Below are 19163 nucleotides of genomic sequence, written 5' to 3' on the forward strand. Positions count from 1 at the left end.
CAGAAGACCTAAATAGACATTTCTCCAAAGAAGATATACAGACTGCCAACAAACACATGAAAGAATGCTCAACATCATTAATCATTAGAGAAATGCAAATCAAAACTACAGTGAGATATCATCTCACACCAGTCAGAATGGCCATCATCAAAAAATCTAGAAACAATGCTGGAGAGGGTGTGGAGAAAAGGGAACACTCTTGCACTGCTGGTGGGAATGTGAATTGGTACAGCCACTATGGAGAACAGTATGGAGGTTCCTTAAAAAACTACAAATAGAACTGCCATATGACCCAGGAATCCCACTACTGGGCATATACTCTGAGAAAACCATAATTCACAAAGAGTCATGTACCAAAATGTTCATTGCAGCTCTATTTACAGCCCGGAGATGGAAACAACCTAAGTGTCCATCATCAGATGAATGGATAAGGAAGATGTGGCACATATATATAATGGAATATTACTCAGCCATAAAAAGAAACGAAATTGAGCTATTTGTAATGAGGTGGATGGACCTAGAGTCTGTCATACAGAGTGAAGTAAGTCAGAAAGAGAAAGACAAATACCGTATGCTAACACATATATATGAAATTTAAGAAAAAAAAAGTCATGAAGAACCTGGGGGTAGGATGAGAATGGAGATGCGGACCTGCTGGGGAATGGACTTGGGGTTATGGGGAGGGGGAGGGGTACGCTGTGACAGAGCGGGAGGGTGGCATGGACATATATACACTACCAAGCGTGGAATGGATAGCTAGTGGGAAGCAGCCGCATAGCACAGGGAGATCAGCTCGGTGCTTTGTGACCACCTAGAGGGGTGGGATGGGGGTTGGGCGGAGGGAGATACAAGAGGGAAGAGATATGGGAACATATGTATATGTATAACTGATCACTTTGTTGTGAAGCAGAAACTGGCACACCATTGTAAAGTAATTATACTCCAATAAAGATGTAAAAAAACAAAAAAAAAACCCAAAATGCCTTGTTAATTCCCTTGAAAAATAAAGTAGCTCTCTGTCCCTCAAAATACCTTTTAATAACTCTTCATAGAATATTTCGTGTATTTCTCTTTTGATATCCAGGTGCAGCCTTAGGGGATTCCCTCTAACCTTTAGAAAAGAAAGAAAACTCTTGTCTACAACAGGAGGCAACAGATCCATATTCATCTTCTTTTTGTCCCTGAAATTGTAGAGGAAAAATCTGGCTTCCCACTGTAAATTAAAACTTTATCTCATGCCCTTTGTCATTTCAGGGAATGAGATATTCTATAATATATTTACTTTAAAAATCCAATGTAATTTTTTCTTTTGGTTGTCTGTTATGTAGCCAAACTTAGATGATTAGAAGATGACATAGAATCGAACAAGTGAAATATTAACTGTATTATTGTGCCTCTGGGAAAATCATTTAATCCTTAATTATGCTGGAGCTAATTTTATAATTATGATGGAAGTAAGAGTGTGCTAAAAATCTTGTCTTTTTTGTAGAGAGTCTGGTTCATTTTTGACATTGATAGAAAAAGTGTTTTCATATGCTCTGAGTAACCACTAGAGGGTGGTCATGGGTAGCCAGTTACCCATTTGCTATTCATACAAGACTTTCTGATGCAGAAGGATTGACAATAAAGGTGGAGAGGGGAGTACTAGCAAGTGGGATCGAAAAGAAAACTGGAGTGAAAATATTAATATTGTACAAAATGCAGTACAAGAGAAAACTATTAAACAGGAAAACAGTTATATTTCTATATGTTGATAAAAGGTGTACTCTACCAGGAATATATGACATTTCTAAACCTTTATGCACCCAGAAAGATATCATTGAAATATATCTATATATGTAAATATTTAAATGTTTATTATAAAAATATTTAGATATTTCTTAACATCTGTAAGGTGTTAAGATGTAAGAGTTATATTTTTGCAGTCATCCTGGCAGCTCTTCAGAACCTTAGATTTATTGCACATAATATGCACAATAGGTTATAAGCAGTATCTTGAGACATCTTTTTAATGATAAAGCTAGATCTTTAAAATTCTGTCATAATAGAAATTCAGTTCTAGAAAATACTAACACTGTGGATAACGTAATGTAGAAAAGCAAAGTATGAAAAAAATTTTGACAAAAACTAAATATGGGAAAATGAGTAAATAGGATAAAACTAATCTAGCAGAAGTTAAATAAATGTACATTTATTTTGATTTCAAAATGTTTGTAAAAGATTAGTACTATATCTATGAAGAGGGAGCCTTTCATTGAGCAATGAAAAGCTCTCATCAGCTCACTTCTGTGTGGTCGCTGATTGCAGGCTTCGACAATGGTTTCAGTTTGCTTCTCTTGTTTCCAGTGAGTGAAAAGACCAGTTTATGTGGGCTGAGCCAGCTGGTCTTGGACCAGAGCATCAGGCAGCCTGCTTCTTTGCTTTTCTGTTGGGGTTTGTTTGATGTTGGCTCTTTAGCTACCAGTGAGATAGAGACTAAGTTGGCCACCTTTTAAGGGCTATTAAATTTAGTCTTTTAGGCTATAAGTATGTGATTCAGTAAATGCTTTTACTTTAGTGAATGAAGGTTTGTCTGTGGTTTCTGTCTTCAAATGTTGGGAAATTATATTTGGAATTTTAATAAATTTTCATTCACTGTTATGTTGGTGGCATCCATACCAGTGAATAAAGCAGATTTTCTAAAAGAGGCGTTTCAGGTGGGATGCTGAAAATTCTATCACTAATCTGTCCTTTCCTAGTATCAGGCAAACTGTCTGAACAGTTGGAGATCTTTTTTTTTTTTAATTGAAGTATGGTTGATTTACAATGTTGTATTAGTTTCAGGTGTACAGCAAAGTGATTCGGTTTTTTATATATATATATGTATGTATACACATACACATTCTTTTTCATATTCTACATTATGGTTTATTACAAGATACTGAATATATAGTTCCCTGTGCTGTACAGTAGGGCCTTGTTGTTTAAGGTGATTAAAGGCTGATTAGTGGCCCACCTCATGATTCTCCCAGCCCATCTCCTCTCGGTTGAATTGTCAAGGCCTCTATTTAAATAATGTTAAGATATGGTAGTTAGCGATGGGAATTTGCCAACTCTCCTTTGTCACTAAAAACTAACAGAATGGTCAATATAAGATTTGCTTTTGGTCCTCTGGTGGGGCGATCTGATGAGCACATGTACAAGGAAGATGCTCAGTGGTTCAGCCTCGTGAACAGCTGCAGTTTGCTAGGCTTCACGCTGGCCTTGGTTACAGCCTGTACGAGAAGTACACAAAGTAGGCAGTGCGGAGACAAGGGTTCTTTCCCTCATTCGCCCTGTGGTTGAGGACTAAACCCCCTGCTCCTTGCTCTCCTACACCCTCAGGGCTGCATTAGATGCTGGCTGATGCCTGCTCCAGCTCTTAAATTCCGACTGATGAGGAAGCTACATTTGCTGAAACTCCAGGTCCAGGTGCCAGGGAGGTGAGCGATGCTGTGTACTGCATCCTTCCTCTCTGCTTTCATACCCCCTTTTCCCTGATTTTGTACCCCAGTTCCTTGTCATGTGCCACCTAGAATGGTAGAGGGGACAAATATCAAGAGTGCCTAGGGCTTCCTTGGTAGCTCAGTGGTTAAGAATCCACCCGCCAATGCAGGGGACATGGGTTTGAGCCCTGGTCCAGGAAGATCCCACGTGCTGTGGAGCAACTAATAAGCCTGTGCGCCACAATTACTGAGCCTGCACTCTAGAGCCCACAAGTCACAACTACTGAGCCCACATGCCACAACTACTGAAGCCCGCGCACCTAGAGCCCATCTGTGTTCTGCAACAAGAGAAGCCACTGCAATGAGAAGCCTGCGCGCACCGCAAGGAAGAGTAGCCCTCGCTCGCTGCAACTAGAGAAAGCCTGCGTGCAGCAATGAAGACCCAACCCAGCCCAAAATAAATAAATAAATAGATTTATTTTTTTTTTAAAAAAAAAGTACCTGGTAATTTGGAAGCATGATGAAATACTTTTTAGTGTTTCTTCATTTCAGATGGTTAACTTCAAATTTATCATTTTTAATGACTCTAAAATCATGGTAAATTAGGAACTAAATAAATGCTATGTGAGTGGCTTGTTAGAGTTACCATTTCTTTGAGAGTAGACTCTTTTCCCTGGTATACAGTAGAATCAGAAACATTTTGTTTAACTGTGGTTCAGTGTGACTTTCAGATGTCCCTGAAGCAACTGAGTGACAGCAGGGAAGCAGCCTACAGATGCATGTTTGCCATGGATAACTGACAGTTGCCTGTATTTATTTATTAATTTTCTGCCATTTATAATTTTAAACTAATTCTAGTAGTTTCTAGAAAGTAAAAGAGTAAGATTTTAAATTCCATCTCTTTTCTACTAAGTAATTGAAATAACTAATCATTTGACCTCTTGAAATCTTAGTTTGCATATTTATAAAATAGGGATACCTAACTTCCATACCTTACAAGTAGTAAAGGGTCTAAGAAGAATCATTTCGTCACCACTAAAGATCTGTGTAAATGTAAGCTATTATTATTGAAACATCACTAAGCATAATTTTGGTTTTATTGCTAAAAACAGTAGTACAATTGTACTAAATTCTCCATTAGGAATTTAGAAATGATGTTCTTTATTTAATATCTGACTGAATAGATACAGTTAGAATGATGGAGATCACAGAGCCCCAGGTCACAGAAGATCCTCAAGTCTTGTCTTCTGAGTCCATTTGGGTATAGTCCTTATAGCAGAATATGAAAGAGACATACCAACCCACTAACCCCACACCACCTGCGTTCATGAACACAATGCTCTCCACTTCCCTCTGAGGATTATGGCAGGTTTTTGATACACAGCTGATCTTTCTTTTGATCATTTGGCTCCACTGAAAGTGATCTGCTTAATCAACTACCTTATAAAATTACATGGGATCATTTTATTCAATACTTTTTCTGTGGATTTTTAGCATTTCACTATTTTTTATTTTCGAACAAAGTGGGGAATCCAAATTTTAAAATTTTAGCGTGACGCTGCCTCAGGGGAAATTTGAAGGAAAGAAAAATATGCATGTTCTCGAGTCTAGAACTGAAAATGTTCTCCATGGAAAGGGATTAGGATATGAACATTTTTAATTTTTTAAGGAACCTCCATACTGTTCTCCATAGTGGCTGCACCAGTTTACATTCCCACCAACGGTGTAGGAGTGTTCCCTTTTCTCTACACCCTCTCCAGCATTTGTTGTTTTCACACTTTTTGCTGATGGCCATTCTAACCAGCATGAGGTGATACCTCACTGTAGTTTTGATTTGCATTTCTCTGATGATTAGCGATGTTGAGCATCTTTTCATGTGCTTGTTGGCCATCTGTATGTCTTCTTTGGAGAAATGTCTGTTTAGGTCTTCTGCCCATTTTTTTGATTGGTTTGTTTTTCTGATATTGATAACTCAAAAATATATTCAATTCAAAGCTTATTCTGTGTTAGAAGCTATGCCACGTGCTTTATGAAGATGAGCTATTAGCTCATCTTCACACCAACCCTGCATATGAAGTATTACTCCTTTATTTTTATATACTGTGTAAGGGAATTGTTATAAAGATGATGGGTCACCTGCCCAAGGTCACACAGCTAACATGTGGTAGAGACAAGATTTAAACTCAGGTATTTGACTTAAAGCCCTTGTCTTAACTATCAGCCTTTGGTCTCTAAGTCTCCTTCAGTGTGTTGTTTGGTTAGAATGTATATGATGTTTCAGTGACCTCAAAGAGTTAAACTGTGGTTAAAGTTAGGAGTTAAAGAGAAGTATTTGCAATCTGTAGGTGACTGATTACAAAATTAGTTTTACAAATAATTGAGTAATTTCGTAAGTAAGCATTTAAAGGGTGGGCATTATGTATTAAATGCCTATGGCATGCATTCTGCTTATTAACATTGTTAAGTAAAGCTTTAGGGAAGTGACAAGAGAAGAGATAATCAATGATCACAAGCTGTAGGAGAGTCAGCAAGAATGTGTGTCAAGGAGAGACCATGGGTGGTTTCACGCCCTTCCCCAAGTACAGGTCTGTTTACACGTGTGGCCCTGCTGCTGAGCTGTGCCTTCCTGTTGGCACTTGTGGCAACTAAACTTCCTGGGGCCCCTCGTAATGATGTGTGGGATGCTGGATCTGGGCATTGAAGGAGGGCCCTTTGTAGTTGGCAGACTTGCCCTCTGTGTGTTTTTAAATATGTAAATGAGAATTCCAAATTCTTGTGAGTAGGAAACAACTCACCAAAAAAGGATTGAAAATGTCTTTGTTAAAAATTACCATATCCTTACCCTGTTCTCTGCCCACATATATATGGTTGTTTTGCCTCACTTAGGTCAAGATTTTCCTTTTTGAATATAAATCTCTCTCTGAAGGGCACTTGGTTTGCAACCATTCTCACTTTACTGTGCAAGCTAAGCTTGACTTATGAAAGGCAGGTTTTGATGTTCTGACAGTGGGAGTAATACTTGGTCTGCGGGCTTTTCTTGGTAGGAAAGACTTTCTTCTAAGGAAGACCATGCACTGCTCATGACAGTTAGAGGTTTACTCATGACCTCTGAGAGGATTTGGGTGTAAATACTATAAAAAATGTAATAAGATGCAGTCGCTGGGCCCCAGGTGGAGCTGGGGTGGGAGGCAGACTTGTGAGGGAGACTCTGAAAGAGACGGGTAGGAGCAGGATGAGGATGCGCCTGCTTTATCATGTTTCTTGAGTTCTACTGGTAACATAGTGGCCCTGAAAATGATTTGCTGCTGACTTGAGCAGAAATGCAGATTGCAGTGCCACGGGACTAATTTGGAAGGTTGCCAGCTTCCACTCAACCACCTTCAGGCCTGGTGTTGATTTTCTGGCATTTCCCGTTGCTGGCTGGAGTGGAATGGAGGAGCCAAGGTGGAAAAGAGTGTTTCCACCTGGTTCTCACCCCCTCTTCCCATGTGAACCTTACAGTTGTTCCTTTGAGTTGTGAATGTGGACACCTGGAAAGTAAGTATTCCCTAAAAAACATTACCCAATAAATGTACCTTCTACACAATATTTCAAGAGTTTGCCAGTCTGAAAACTAGAGAAGACAGTTTGTATGATAAATACGTGAATAGCCCGAAAGCTTAGTAAGGTCCAAATTTTAGACATATGTACACATAAGCGGGAAGTAAATTGGAAAGGAAAGGGAGGGGAAAGATAATAATTATCGCTTTTCTTCCTTTAGAGAGGGTAGCTTTTCATTACTTTAACATAATGGCTGACCAAAAAGTTCTTTCAGTGTTTTCTGATGAATGTACAGAAATCTTATGTCTAATTAAATTCAATTCATACCTAAAAGTTTGCACAAGGAGATTGATTATAGTTAATGCTTATGACTAAACAAATAGAAGTTGTCCATAAAATATGTTTGCTGGAACTTTTAACATTCTTGTTTTCACCAGTGAAATTTAATGGTAATTTGAAAATTTTCTTTCTTGAAAGTTTTCTGTTGAAATGCCGTTTGTTTTCCTGGTTGTAGATTGCTTGTGGGCAGATAGGTGGTTATGAAACTGTAAGCTACTGACTGCTGAAAATTCCAGCAGTCTTTTTTTTTTTTTTAAGTAGAAATTGATAAACTGATTCTAAAATTTTTATGGAAATGCAAGGACATAAAATAGCCAAAATAATATTGAAAAAAACCAAAGCAGGAGGACTTACATTATCTGAATTTGAGACTTATTCTAAAGATTTTGTAAAGAGAACAGTGTGGCATCGGCAAAAATATGGAACTATAGAGCAATGGAATAAAATATCTTCAATAAATGGTGTTAGAAAAAGTGTTATCCAGTTCACATGGGGGTGAAGGATACCGGATATGCCATCCAAAATAACGCTATTTTGGCATGTTGACTGAAAAAAATGCACAATGTGAGAGTTGTGAGTTAAGTTTTATTTGGGGCAAAATGAGAACTATAGCCTGGGAGACAGCTTCTCAGAAAGCTCTGAGGAACTGCTCCAAAGAGGTAAGGGGGGAAGGTCAGTATGTATGTGATTTTAGTGACAGGGGTACATGCAGTCAAGCACACATTTCAGCAGAAGGTTGCTGCTTATCACGAGGAAGATGCAAGAAATTAGGCTCATAAAATTAGGCTCATAAAATCTTTACCTGAAAGTATCTAACTATCTGAAGGCTTTTTCACAGTTATACCAGAGCACAGAGTGCCTCCTTCCTGATCTCAGCCCTGAACTCCTTTCAAGCGGTGTTGAAGGTCAGCAACTGCAGTGGCCAGGGACCTCATCCTTGTAGAGGCAGATGGCAAGTGACAATTTCCAATTGGCAGGCATAAGGATTATTTTGAGCTAAAGGACGAGCAGATGCAGGAAAAGCTCTCTCCTCCCCTAACTGCCTAAGGATACAGTATAAATTTCCCCTCTTATAAAGGAAATTTACATTTGTAATGTTATCTCTGTACCAGGAAGAAAGCTACCCAAGTCTTATCTGCAGAACAAGCCAACCCTTATTTACCCTGTATTTCCTCCCCTCCCCCTTCTCAGAACTTGCTTCCCCAACCCAGAATCCCTAAACCCCTTTTCCTTGATTTAGCCTAAGATGATGTTTAAGCTTCAGTCATCAGCCTACCTCCTGGAGTCGTATCTCTTTGTACATGTACTTATGTACAAATGTAATTAAGTGGGGGGTTTTTTCCTTGTTAATCTGTCTTTTATCAGTTTGATTCATGGGCCCCAGCCATTTAACCTAGGAGGGTAGAGGGAAAAATATTTTTCTTTCCCTACAGGGGATAAAAAGAGAACATATGAAAATTAACTCGAGATGAATCAGGACCTAGACTGAAAAGCTAAAACATTATGGCTTCTAAAGGACAATACAGAATATCTCTGCAACCTATCTTAGAGAGGACACAGGGAGCACTGCCATAAAAACGTGATTTAATTAGCATTCATCAAAAATAAAAACATCTGCTCATCTTGTCAAAAAGTAACATCAAGAAAATAGACAAGCCACAGACTGAGAAAATATTTGTAACACCTAACAGGTTTGTATCCAGAATATATGAAGAATTCTTTCAATGGAATAATTGTCAACCCAGATTCTAAAAAGACTTGAACAGACACTTTACAAAATAAGGCATATCACAGCCAAGAAAGCACATGAAAAAGTACTCAACGGTGTTTGTCATCAGGGAAATGCAGAATGAGATGCCACTACCCATCTATTAGAATGGCTAAAATGAATGAAATTGACACCACCACACTTTGGGGAGAATGTGGAACTCTCATGCATTGCTGATGGGGTATAAAATAGTACAGCCATTCTGGAAAATGGTTAGCAGCAATTCTATTCCTGCGTATTTATCTGAGAGAAATGAAAATAATGTCCACAAAAGTCGTCTGCAAGAATGTGCATGGCAGCTTTACTGGTAACAGCCCCAAACTGGAAAAGCCCAGGTGTGCATCTGCAGGAGACTAGGTAAACTACCTGGTATATTCATACAGTGGAACAATCTGCTGGTACATGTGACAGTACATGTGATGCATGGATCAATCTCAAAAACATGAAAAGACATGAAAAAGTCAGACACAAAATACTTAAGACTGTACAGGGCTTCCCTGGTGGTGCAGTGGTTGGGAGTCTGCCTGCTGATGCGGGGGACGCGGGTTCGTGCCCCGGTCCGGGAGGATCCCACATGCCGTGGAGCGGCTGGGCCCGTGAGCCATGGCCGCTGGGCCTGCGCGTCCGGAGCCTGTGCTCCGCGGCGGCGGGAGAGGCCGCGGCGGCGGGAGAGGCCCGCATACCGCAGAAAACAAAAACAAAAGACTGTACAATTCCATTTATGTGAAGTTATAGAATAGCTAAAGCCACGGTGACACAAGTCAGACCAATAGTTGCTTCTGGGTGTGGAGGGCGGGGAAGAATGCTGAGAATGCTGAGGGGCTAAGGGGGCCTCTTGGATGGTGGAAACATGCTGTCTCTTAATGTGGGTATGTGTTACATCAAACTGTAGACCTGAGATCTGTGCATTTCACTAAATGTAAATTGTAGCCTCAAATTTAAAAATCTCACCCCTAAACAACAGGGACCTACTATATACTACAGGGAATTATATTTGATATATTGTAATAACCTATAGTGGAAAGAATCTGAAAAAGAATATAATATATATAAATATAATTGAATCACTTTGCTGTATACCAAGAACTAACACAACATTGTAAATCAACTATACTTAAATGAAAAAATCTCACCCATAAAAACCCACAGTATTTTCCAATCTCTTATTCTGATTCTCTGTCCTGCTTTCCTGAAAGTATTAGATAGCTTAGACCCACTATACTGAGCCTTTCAATAAATATGAGTTCGTTTTTTCTTCTTATCCCACCCATTTCAAAGTCATTCCTATGCCATTACCTTGCATTTTGAACATGAGTCAGGAATTCCAGGCAGGAGGTAATCACAGTAGTTCCTTCATCAAGCATTTGCTGACTGCTTGTTTTGTATAGTGAAAATCCAGAGGAAGGCATTAATTAGTTAGGAGACACTTCAAAAGTAGAATAGGCAGGATGTGGGAATTCAGGGAAGACTAGGATAAAGGGAGTAGAGAAGATGATTTACATCTAGCATGATCTTTGGAATCAAACCAAGAAATGAGCAAATCGATGATTATTCTCAGGAAAGGGTTATCCTCATCTTTAAACATATAAACATAAGGTGTCTCTAACCTGAGAAATGTGTTTCCTTTAAGTTTTTTACCTTTAAAAACCTGTAAAGGACCCAAATGTTATATTGGTATAAATATACATCTGCCTGTGAATGCTAAATTTATTTTAGAAAAATCACTTTGTACTCTTCGATTCCAGTGGGCACTGTTGACACCACCAGTACAATGCTGGCTTACTTTGTCTCTTCTTTCTTTTTCCTCTCATCAGTTTGATAAAGGCTACTCTTACAACATCCGTCATAGCTTTGGAAAGGAAGGCAAGAGGACAGACTATACGCCTTACAGTTGCCTGAAGATTATCCTAACCAATCCACCAAGCCAAGGGGATTATCATGGTAAGTGCTTCCTCTGGATGTGTCTGTGATGTACAGGAACCCAGGAGCTCTGTAGGAAACACTGAAACAGTGGAATGGTTTTTGCATTACTAAGGGGAACGGGTTTGTAGCTTGTGTCGGTCATCAGGTCAAGCCAGAGCTCCACTAGCTTCTAGTGGTATGTCTTATTATTGAGCTGGGTCAGCACAAGAAAGTGGTTCTGCTGTGCTCTACTTTGTGCTGGACTGGGCTCTTTAGTCCTCCGTCCCCTTCACCTGCTATTCTCTTTCTCCTGTTCTGCATGTGTCTTAGAAGGCTGATGCGAGTTCTTCAAAGCTTTTAAAAATTGAGTGCCTCGAATTTTGGAACAGTAGATTGATCAATTTTCAAAGACTACTGAGGGAGAGTGTGTTTTATTCTCATTACTATCATCTGATTAACAAAGATTGAGGGATTTAACAAGTCACAGTTTCAAACATCTATCAATTTGCCTAAGTTGTAGGTTAAAAAGAAAGTTAATCTGTTTTCTGTAGATTTCTGAGTTTAACAACTTTTTTCTAAAATAGTTCTCTGAGCATACCTTGAAAAGCTCCTCACTTGTCTGGTATGTGAGAGGATGACTTAATAGTCCATATTAGTTAAATTTTCTAGATTACCAAAGCTGACTGCAATATGTGTCAAAACTTTTTCTTGTTTTAATTTCATCTTAAATTAAATTCTTTTTTAGAAGATCACACACTTGCAGGCTGTTAAAGATCCAAAAAATCTCAAATGGAATTTTAAGAAAGATGCTTCATGTGTCCAGAGCATTCATATTTAGTAGATGGCAAAGGTGGCCAGTCCTGGAACACACAGTGAGCGGTTTTCACCGCTTGTGTCAGGCACTTACGGAGCTTTTAGAAATACAGACTCAGGCTCCACCCTCAGACGCATAAACTCAGATTTATTTGCTAGTTCTCTGGGTGATTTTGATGTCTTCTACACTTTGAAAACAACTGACCAGATACTTGCGGTGAGAAAGTCTGTAGCTTTTCCCAGTGGCCACACCAGGGAGTAACTTACACTGAGCTTGGCCAAGTGAAGCTCCCAATGGTTCTGTCGGTTTCCAGGTCCTCACACTCAGCACTTACTTAGTTGATTTTTATTAGCTTAAAGACAGGATTTTATATTTCTTCTTCCTGTTTTTGTATCTTATTTATTCTGGTCCATTCTGTTTGTTTTACTTTGTTTTTAATTTAAACTCTATCAGCTAGAAAATAATACACAGCTAACTCTTGAACAGCAGGGGTTTGAACTGCGTGGGTCCATCTTACACGCAGATTTTTTCCAACAAATATATACAGTACTACACGATCCGAGGTTGGCTGAATCTGAGGATGTGGAACCTCGGATACGGAGGGCCAACTGTGGGACTTGGGTACCTGCAGACTTTGATATCCCAGGCAGGTCCCAGAACCAGTCCTCTGTGGATGCTGAGGGACCACTGTACTTAGCAAACACTCAATGAGCTCGTATTGTTTTTTAGACACATTGATCTACCCTTTCTTTAAGTGAATAAGCTATAGTTTTGTGGAGCAGTTTTAGGGTCACAGCAGTACTGAGCAGGAGGTATAGAGAGTTCCCGGGTGCCCTCTGCCCCACATTTGCTCAGCTGTCCCCATGTCAACACGGCCCGCAGCAGAGGGCTTGTCCCTATGAGCTGAGGATGTGCTGTCTGCCGCTGTTGGGTGTAGCCAGTTATGGATATCATTTCTGTCCCGGAATGATGGTGCTCGTGAGCTCACTGTGTTGTTGCAGATTCTCCATCTGCGGGATCTGTCCAGCTTGATGGAGGTGGAGTCCAGCAGTGGAGTCAGCACTTCTCCTTGCAATTCTGTCAGGTTTTCCCTGATGTGTTTTGATGCTCTTTTGTTAAGTGCATACACATTACGGATGGTGATGTCTTCTTGGAGTATTCACCCCTTATCGTTATGTAATGCCCCTTTTTATCCTGCATAAACTCCCATCCATTGAACACTGCTCTGTCTGAAAGTAACATAGATACTCCCACTTTCTTTGATTTGTGTTAGCATGGTGTATCTTTCTCTGTCTTTACTTTCAATCCATGAGTCTTTAAAGTGGCTTTCTTGTATACAACATACCGTAGGGTCTTGATTTTGATCCATTCTGACAATCTATTTTTAATTGGTGACCACTGACGTTTAAAGTAATGATTGGTATAGTTGGATTAATGGCTGCCATATTTGTTAGTGTTTTTTATTTGTTGCCCTTATTCTTTGTTTTTGTCTTACACACATTTTCTGCCTTTTGTGGTTTTAACTGAGCATTTTATATGATTCCATTTTTTTTCTCTTTTTAGCATATCTATTGTACTTCTTTTGTTACTTTTTAAATTAGTTTTATTTTTTAAAGAGTTTTCACTATATGTGTACAACTAATCCAACTCTCTTTTCAAATCACCACATCACACATAAGTAATGCAAGTACCTTATAATAATGAATATTTCTACTTCCCTGTATCATTCTGTCATTCATTTCATTTATATCTAAGAATATATAAACACACACAGATATATACATAAACATGCATAACAGAATACACTGTTCCCATTACTTTGAACAAACTGTTATCTGTCAGATTATTTATGAATAAGGAAAATAAAAGTTTTTATATTACCTTTCCTTATCATTCTCTGATGTTCAAATTTTCTTTGGGTAGATCTGAATTTCTGGTTTGTATCATTTTATTTCTCTTTGAAGAACTTCTTTTAATGTTTCTTGCCCTGCAGGTCTGGCAACAGATTACCTGAATTTTTTTTTGTCAGAGAAAATCCTTATTTCTCCTCTTTCGAAGGAGAATTTCTCAGGGTACAGAATTCTGGGTTTGAGGGATTTTTTTTCTCTCAACAGTTTAACTGTTTCACTCCACTCTCTTCTTGCACAGTTTCTGAGGATAGGTTAGATAGAATTGTTTTCTTTGCTTCTCTGTAGGTAAGGTGTTTCCCCTTTGGCTTCTTTCAAGATTTTTCTTTGTTATTGATTTTCTGAAGTATGAATATAATATGCCTAGCTGCCTTTTTTTGGCATTTATCCTGCTTGGTGTTCTCTGAGCTTCCTGGGTCTGTGGTTTGGTGTCTGACATTAATTTGGGGGAAATTCTCTGTCATTATTGCTTCTGTTTCTTTCTCTCTCTCTCCTCCTTCTGGTATTCCCATTCTCATATGTTACACCTTTCATAGTTGTTCACAGTTCTTGGCTATTCTGTTCTTGTTGTTTTTCCTTTTGTTTTTTTGGTTTTGAAGTTTCTATTGACATATCCTCAAGCACAGAGATCTTTTCCTCAGCTGTGTCTGCTAATAAGCCCATCAAAGGCATTCTTCATTTCTCTTACAGTGTTTGCGTCTCTTTTTGATTCTTCCTTAGAATTTCCATCTGTCTGCTTACATTACACATCTGTTCTTGCATGTTGTCTACTTTTTCCGGTAGAGCCCTCAGCATATTAATCATAGTTAATTTAAATTCCCAGTCTGATAACTCCAGTATCCCTGCCTTATCTGGCTCTAATTCTGACACGTTTTCCGTCTCTTCACACTGTTATTTTTTGTTGAAAGGTAGACGTGAGAAACTCCAGTACATAGGTCTGTAGTGATGCGGTGGTGAGCAGGGGGGTGTCTATAGTGTTGGATTGGGTAATTGGGTCTCAGTGTTTAGTGACCCTGTGGCTGTGGGCTGTGAACTTCAACAGTGATTCTCAGCTTCCTCCCTTTGGGGGGACAGGACGGCCCCAGGAGGCTGGAGCTGCGCATTTCTCTTCCCCCAGGTAGGTCAGGCTCTGGTAAAATAGTTTCTCCTGAGGGCAGCCTTACTAAGAGGAACAGAGTACTCCAGAGTATTTAAAATGGTACCTTTGCTTACCCCCGTGCTAGAGCATGAGGGGGATTTCTCTGTTATTCACTGTGAGCACCTGGTAGAGCCCCTGAAGTTCAGCTACAAAGTGTAGCCCTCCTCTGACTGGTCTCCCTGGAGCTTCTAACTCTCAGACGTGTCCACACAGAGACTCCAGAAATTTGTCAGTTACAGGTTAGGTTTCCCTACCCCAGTGCTGGTTCCTACAGAGATTTCTGCTCTGGTTTGTTGTGATTCTCTCTGTCTGCCTCTCCCTCCAATTTTGGGGGCAGTGGTTTGCCCTGTGACCTCATTTCTTTGACAGATCTGAGAGGAGTTGTTGATTTTTCAGTCTGTTCAGCTTTTTTTTTTTTTTTTGCGGTATGCGGGCCTCTCACTGTTGTGGCCTCTCCCGTTGCGGAGCACAGGCTCCGGATGCGCAGGCTCAGCAGCCTTGGCTCATGGGCCCAGCCACTCCGCGGCATGTGGGATCTTCCTGGACCGGGGCACGAACCCGTGTCGCCTGCATTGGCAGGCGGACTCCCAACCACTGCACCACCAGGGAAGCCCTGTTCAGCTTTTTACTTGTTAGGATGGAGTGACAACTTCTAAGCTCTTTCTGTGCCAGACTGGAAACCAGAAGTCTCTATCCTTTTAGATTTGTGTAGTTTGCAAAGCTCTGTAGCCCCTAGGTTGACATATTTCATTAACCAGCACTGCCTGGAATGGTGTTGTTCAGCCAGTCAGAGTTGATGTAGGTAGAACTATATTCCAGGCTGTTTATCCATCCTTTCCACAAATGTGTGCTGGGAAGTTCTATTCAACACTTTGCTGGAATCAGCATTAGTTGTGTCTACATCCACTTCATCTTAAGTTACCTGTGAGTTCAGCCCTTTCCAGTTTGGAAGATTGTTCCCTTTGATGTGGAAGATAGAAACAAAGTAGGAGTTGTCAAGTTCTGTTTTCTTTCTGTCATTTGTCAAAATAGCACCAGCTTCCCTGCTCCTGAGGTGGTTTGTTTCTTCTGTTTTCTTCTTCTTGTGAGCGTAGCTTTGAAAGACATTTTTGTGACCTCTGGTTTTTTGTCAATCTTCAGTTTCTTCTTGGCTTTGCCCTTTCTGATCCTTTTCATTACAGGTATAGCCATTATTTCAAATGAAATTTGGACAGTTCAATTAATCTGTCTCTTTCTGGTGTCCTTTAATAATTCTGGGCTTAACTAAGCCTCATTTCTTTCTCATTGGGACCCTTTGCCATTTCATCATCAGACTTTTTTTAGAGTAATAATGTTGGCTAACCCATGTTGGGTGCTTCCTACGAGCCGAGAGAGTGTAAGGGCTTTATCCTCCATTGTCACAGGAACTCTGCGGGTGTATTTCCCACACATGACAGACAGTGAAGCTGAATCAACAACAAGACACGAGACGTGCCCATGGTCCCCTGACCCATAGCTGGTAAAGTGAGATTCAGATGCAGGAAGGGCAGCTCCAGACTCTTAACTACGTGCTGTACAGCTGCTCGTCACACTTCCTCGTACTAAATGGCATTACAGTGTTGATCTTAATAAACTATATACTACGGTGAATTTTGTGACTTTCATAATTTGTAGGGATCCAGTGTTATCATGGATGCTTTTACTTGTAGTTAAGACTTTTGGTTAAACACATTTGTTTAGCATCTAGGCTGTTTTTCCATTATTTTTGCTGCGACCAATTTTCCATTGATTTCATTAAAAATGCACAGTTGTTTCTAATTAACTTACAGGTCCATCATCTGTATGACTGAAAAAAATTATCTGGTTTCCTGTATTAAATTTTAAATTAAGTATGTTGACTTATCATTACAGTTTCTTATTAAAATACCTAAAATTTCCTAAATTTTGGCCTAATACAGCTTTTACATTTCAATTCTTCTGTGTTATTTATGCATATTTTTTAGTAGTCCATCCATATTTTTCTCATGAAATAATATAGAGATTACATGTACCTACTATAAGTTGATTTTCTATGAAGCAGTTTCCTATTTGTCATCTCATGTCCATCTGGGATTCCTTTAAATTTATATGGATTCTACTCTTTGGGAAGTAGGCATAAAATTAACATGTGAAAATGATGTGAGATTTTTATATTTCTTAGAGTTTGCACGTTTTTCTTTTTGTTTACACCATCTGTCTTCCTTTATGCCTTTATGTAATTTTTTTAAACTAGAAAAAAATGTGAGATTGTATAAAGTTTTTAGGTAAACTGTTTTATAGCTACTTGGTGATTATCTCTGCTTGTTAGCTAGTAGCATAATTAAAACTGCTTCCTCCTTCTAGTGAGTGGGCAGCCTTGCCTGAGAATGCTGGAATGTTTTATGTAAGTCTTGAGGCTGTAGTGCCCTGGTAACCGCACAGCTCAGTCGTCATTTAGATAAAGAGAGGAAAGCAGTTGCACCCATGGGCAATTAACTTTTTTATTAATAAGCTGTTAGACAATTAAGGGGCGCTGAGACGGTCTTTCGAGTGTGGTGGTGTATTACGTCCGGGTGAATAACCTTGCTGCTGTGCTGCTTGTTGTTGTCAGGGTGCCCCTTCCGGCACAGTGATCCCGAGCTGCTGAGACAGAAGCTGCAGGCGTACAAGATCCCTCCCTCAGGGATCAGCCAGGTAGGTCGGACCCTGCCCTGCAGCCTCAGTAATGAGACAGTGGACAAGCCCTTCAGTTTCATGTCATGTTCTTGCAGTGACACGTTGTACTACCTTCTGGGCCTCACGCCAAACATCCTATCTTCTGGGTGAATTAAGCCAAAGCTTTGGCTTTTCTGCTTTAGACTCCTTGGAAATTCTAGTTCTTCTGTCTGCTAGGCTGCATTTTTACATAATAACGGAAGCTGAAAACCTTTTTTTTTCCTCTCAATTTGTTTTACTGTCTCAATGGGGGGCATTTTAAAAAAATTTTTAGAGGAATGCATTTAAGCTTATTAATGAAGCTGAAAATCAATGATATCATATTTCATTTTGGAGACTTTGTGCTGTAGGGAAGTTGAAGGAGAAGATAACGCAGTATGGACTGGCTGGGCATTCTCATTTACTACATCAGATCTACACTTCCGAGGATAGTTCATCAGGTCGAACAGTTTATCAAACTACTTTGCCTCGTAAACCACTTAGATAAAAAAAGAAATGCTCAAATGTAAAACCAAATATTTAAGAGTATATCGTTTAATAAACATGCGTTTAAAAAACTTGTGACCTCACAGACATACTGTCTCTAGTGTGCTTTGTAAGTTGGCTTGGATTTTGAAGGAGTTCAAGAGGAGCTTCTGCTTCCTTAGCTGAAAAAGAACAATATCTGTTTTAGAGCCGGAACATCTAAATCATTATATATCAATTTTTTTTTCTTGAAAAAAAAATTATTCTAGAAAACTCTACTGCTTCTGCTGCATCCAGAGTATATATTGAGTTTAGTCAATTCAGTTCAAATCTTATGGTTTTTCTGTCCTCTGGGGAAGGCAGTGCTCAAGGTGCTCTTTGCAAATGCTAAGAAGATTCAGATATAAACCCTGCTCCTTCATAACCAGAATCTGGAGGGAAACATGTGCCGAGTGTAATGAAAGAGGCACACATAGAGTGTCTCAGCTCTTCTGAAGATGGGGGATGGCTACCACATTGGGAGGCTGAGGATCACTTCCTGGAAGAGATGCTCTGTGAATTAGGCCTTGAGTGTATGGGGGTGGTTAAAAAGAGAGAAAGTGTGAATAAAAGACGGTAAGTGTATAGGATTACTAGGATTTCAAGCTTACGGTATTGGTGGCACCAGTACATCAACATTAATAGGCAACCTAAAAGAAGTTGTTGGTTTGAGAGATTAGGTTTGGAGCTGGGACAGTTAAATGGCAGACAGAATGTGGATTTGTCAGTGCATTAGACAAATTCCAGCTGCAAATCTGATGTTCTTTAGGGTTAGAATTGTAGAACTGTGGGATTGGAAGGGACATTAGAAGAGATCTCTTCACTTTTGTGGAGTTGTGGGGTGTTACATGCCCTTGGGTGCACAGCAACTAAGTCAGTAGAAACAGAAATGGAAGCCAGGCCTTCGGACTCCACGTTTTCTTCTCAACCCCAATTTACTTTAGAGCTGATTATCGTGAGTTTTCTGTGGGAGAGGAGAACAAATAATGGAGAAGAGGGGGTAGGGAGTCAAAAGCCAGGACTCAGAACAGAATCTTGGCTGATGCTTCCCTTTGTCAGGCAGTAGAAGGACAGA

General features: G+C 39.7%; 1 protein-coding gene across 6 annotated transcripts in view; it reads left to right on the plus strand.

Moving 5' to 3' along the window:
- PRIM2 (DNA primase subunit 2) overlaps positions 1 to 19163 on the plus strand; it is a 279267-nt gene that overhangs the window by 226043 nt on the left and 34061 nt on the right. For 4 of the 6 annotated variants that reach the window (XM_019931461.3, XM_019931463.3, XM_019931462.2 and 1 more), the window contains exons 11-12: positions 10926 to 11052; positions 17481 to 17563. In XM_019931461.3, coding sequence (XP_019787020.1) covers positions 10926 to 11052; positions 17481 to 17563 — 210 coding nt within the window. Of the gene's footprint in view, positions 1 to 10925; positions 11053 to 17480; positions 17564 to 17920; positions 18154 to 19163 lie in introns of those variants that run through there. The other 2 variants (XM_033864500.2, XM_019931464.3) reach the window with 2 other exon arrangements.

Source organism: Tursiops truncatus, chromosome 10 (assembly GCF_011762595.2).
Source record: "Tursiops truncatus isolate mTurTru1 chromosome 10, mTurTru1.mat.Y, whole genome shotgun sequence".
Taxonomy (NCBI): Eukaryota; Metazoa; Chordata; class Mammalia; order Artiodactyla; family Delphinidae; genus Tursiops; species Tursiops truncatus.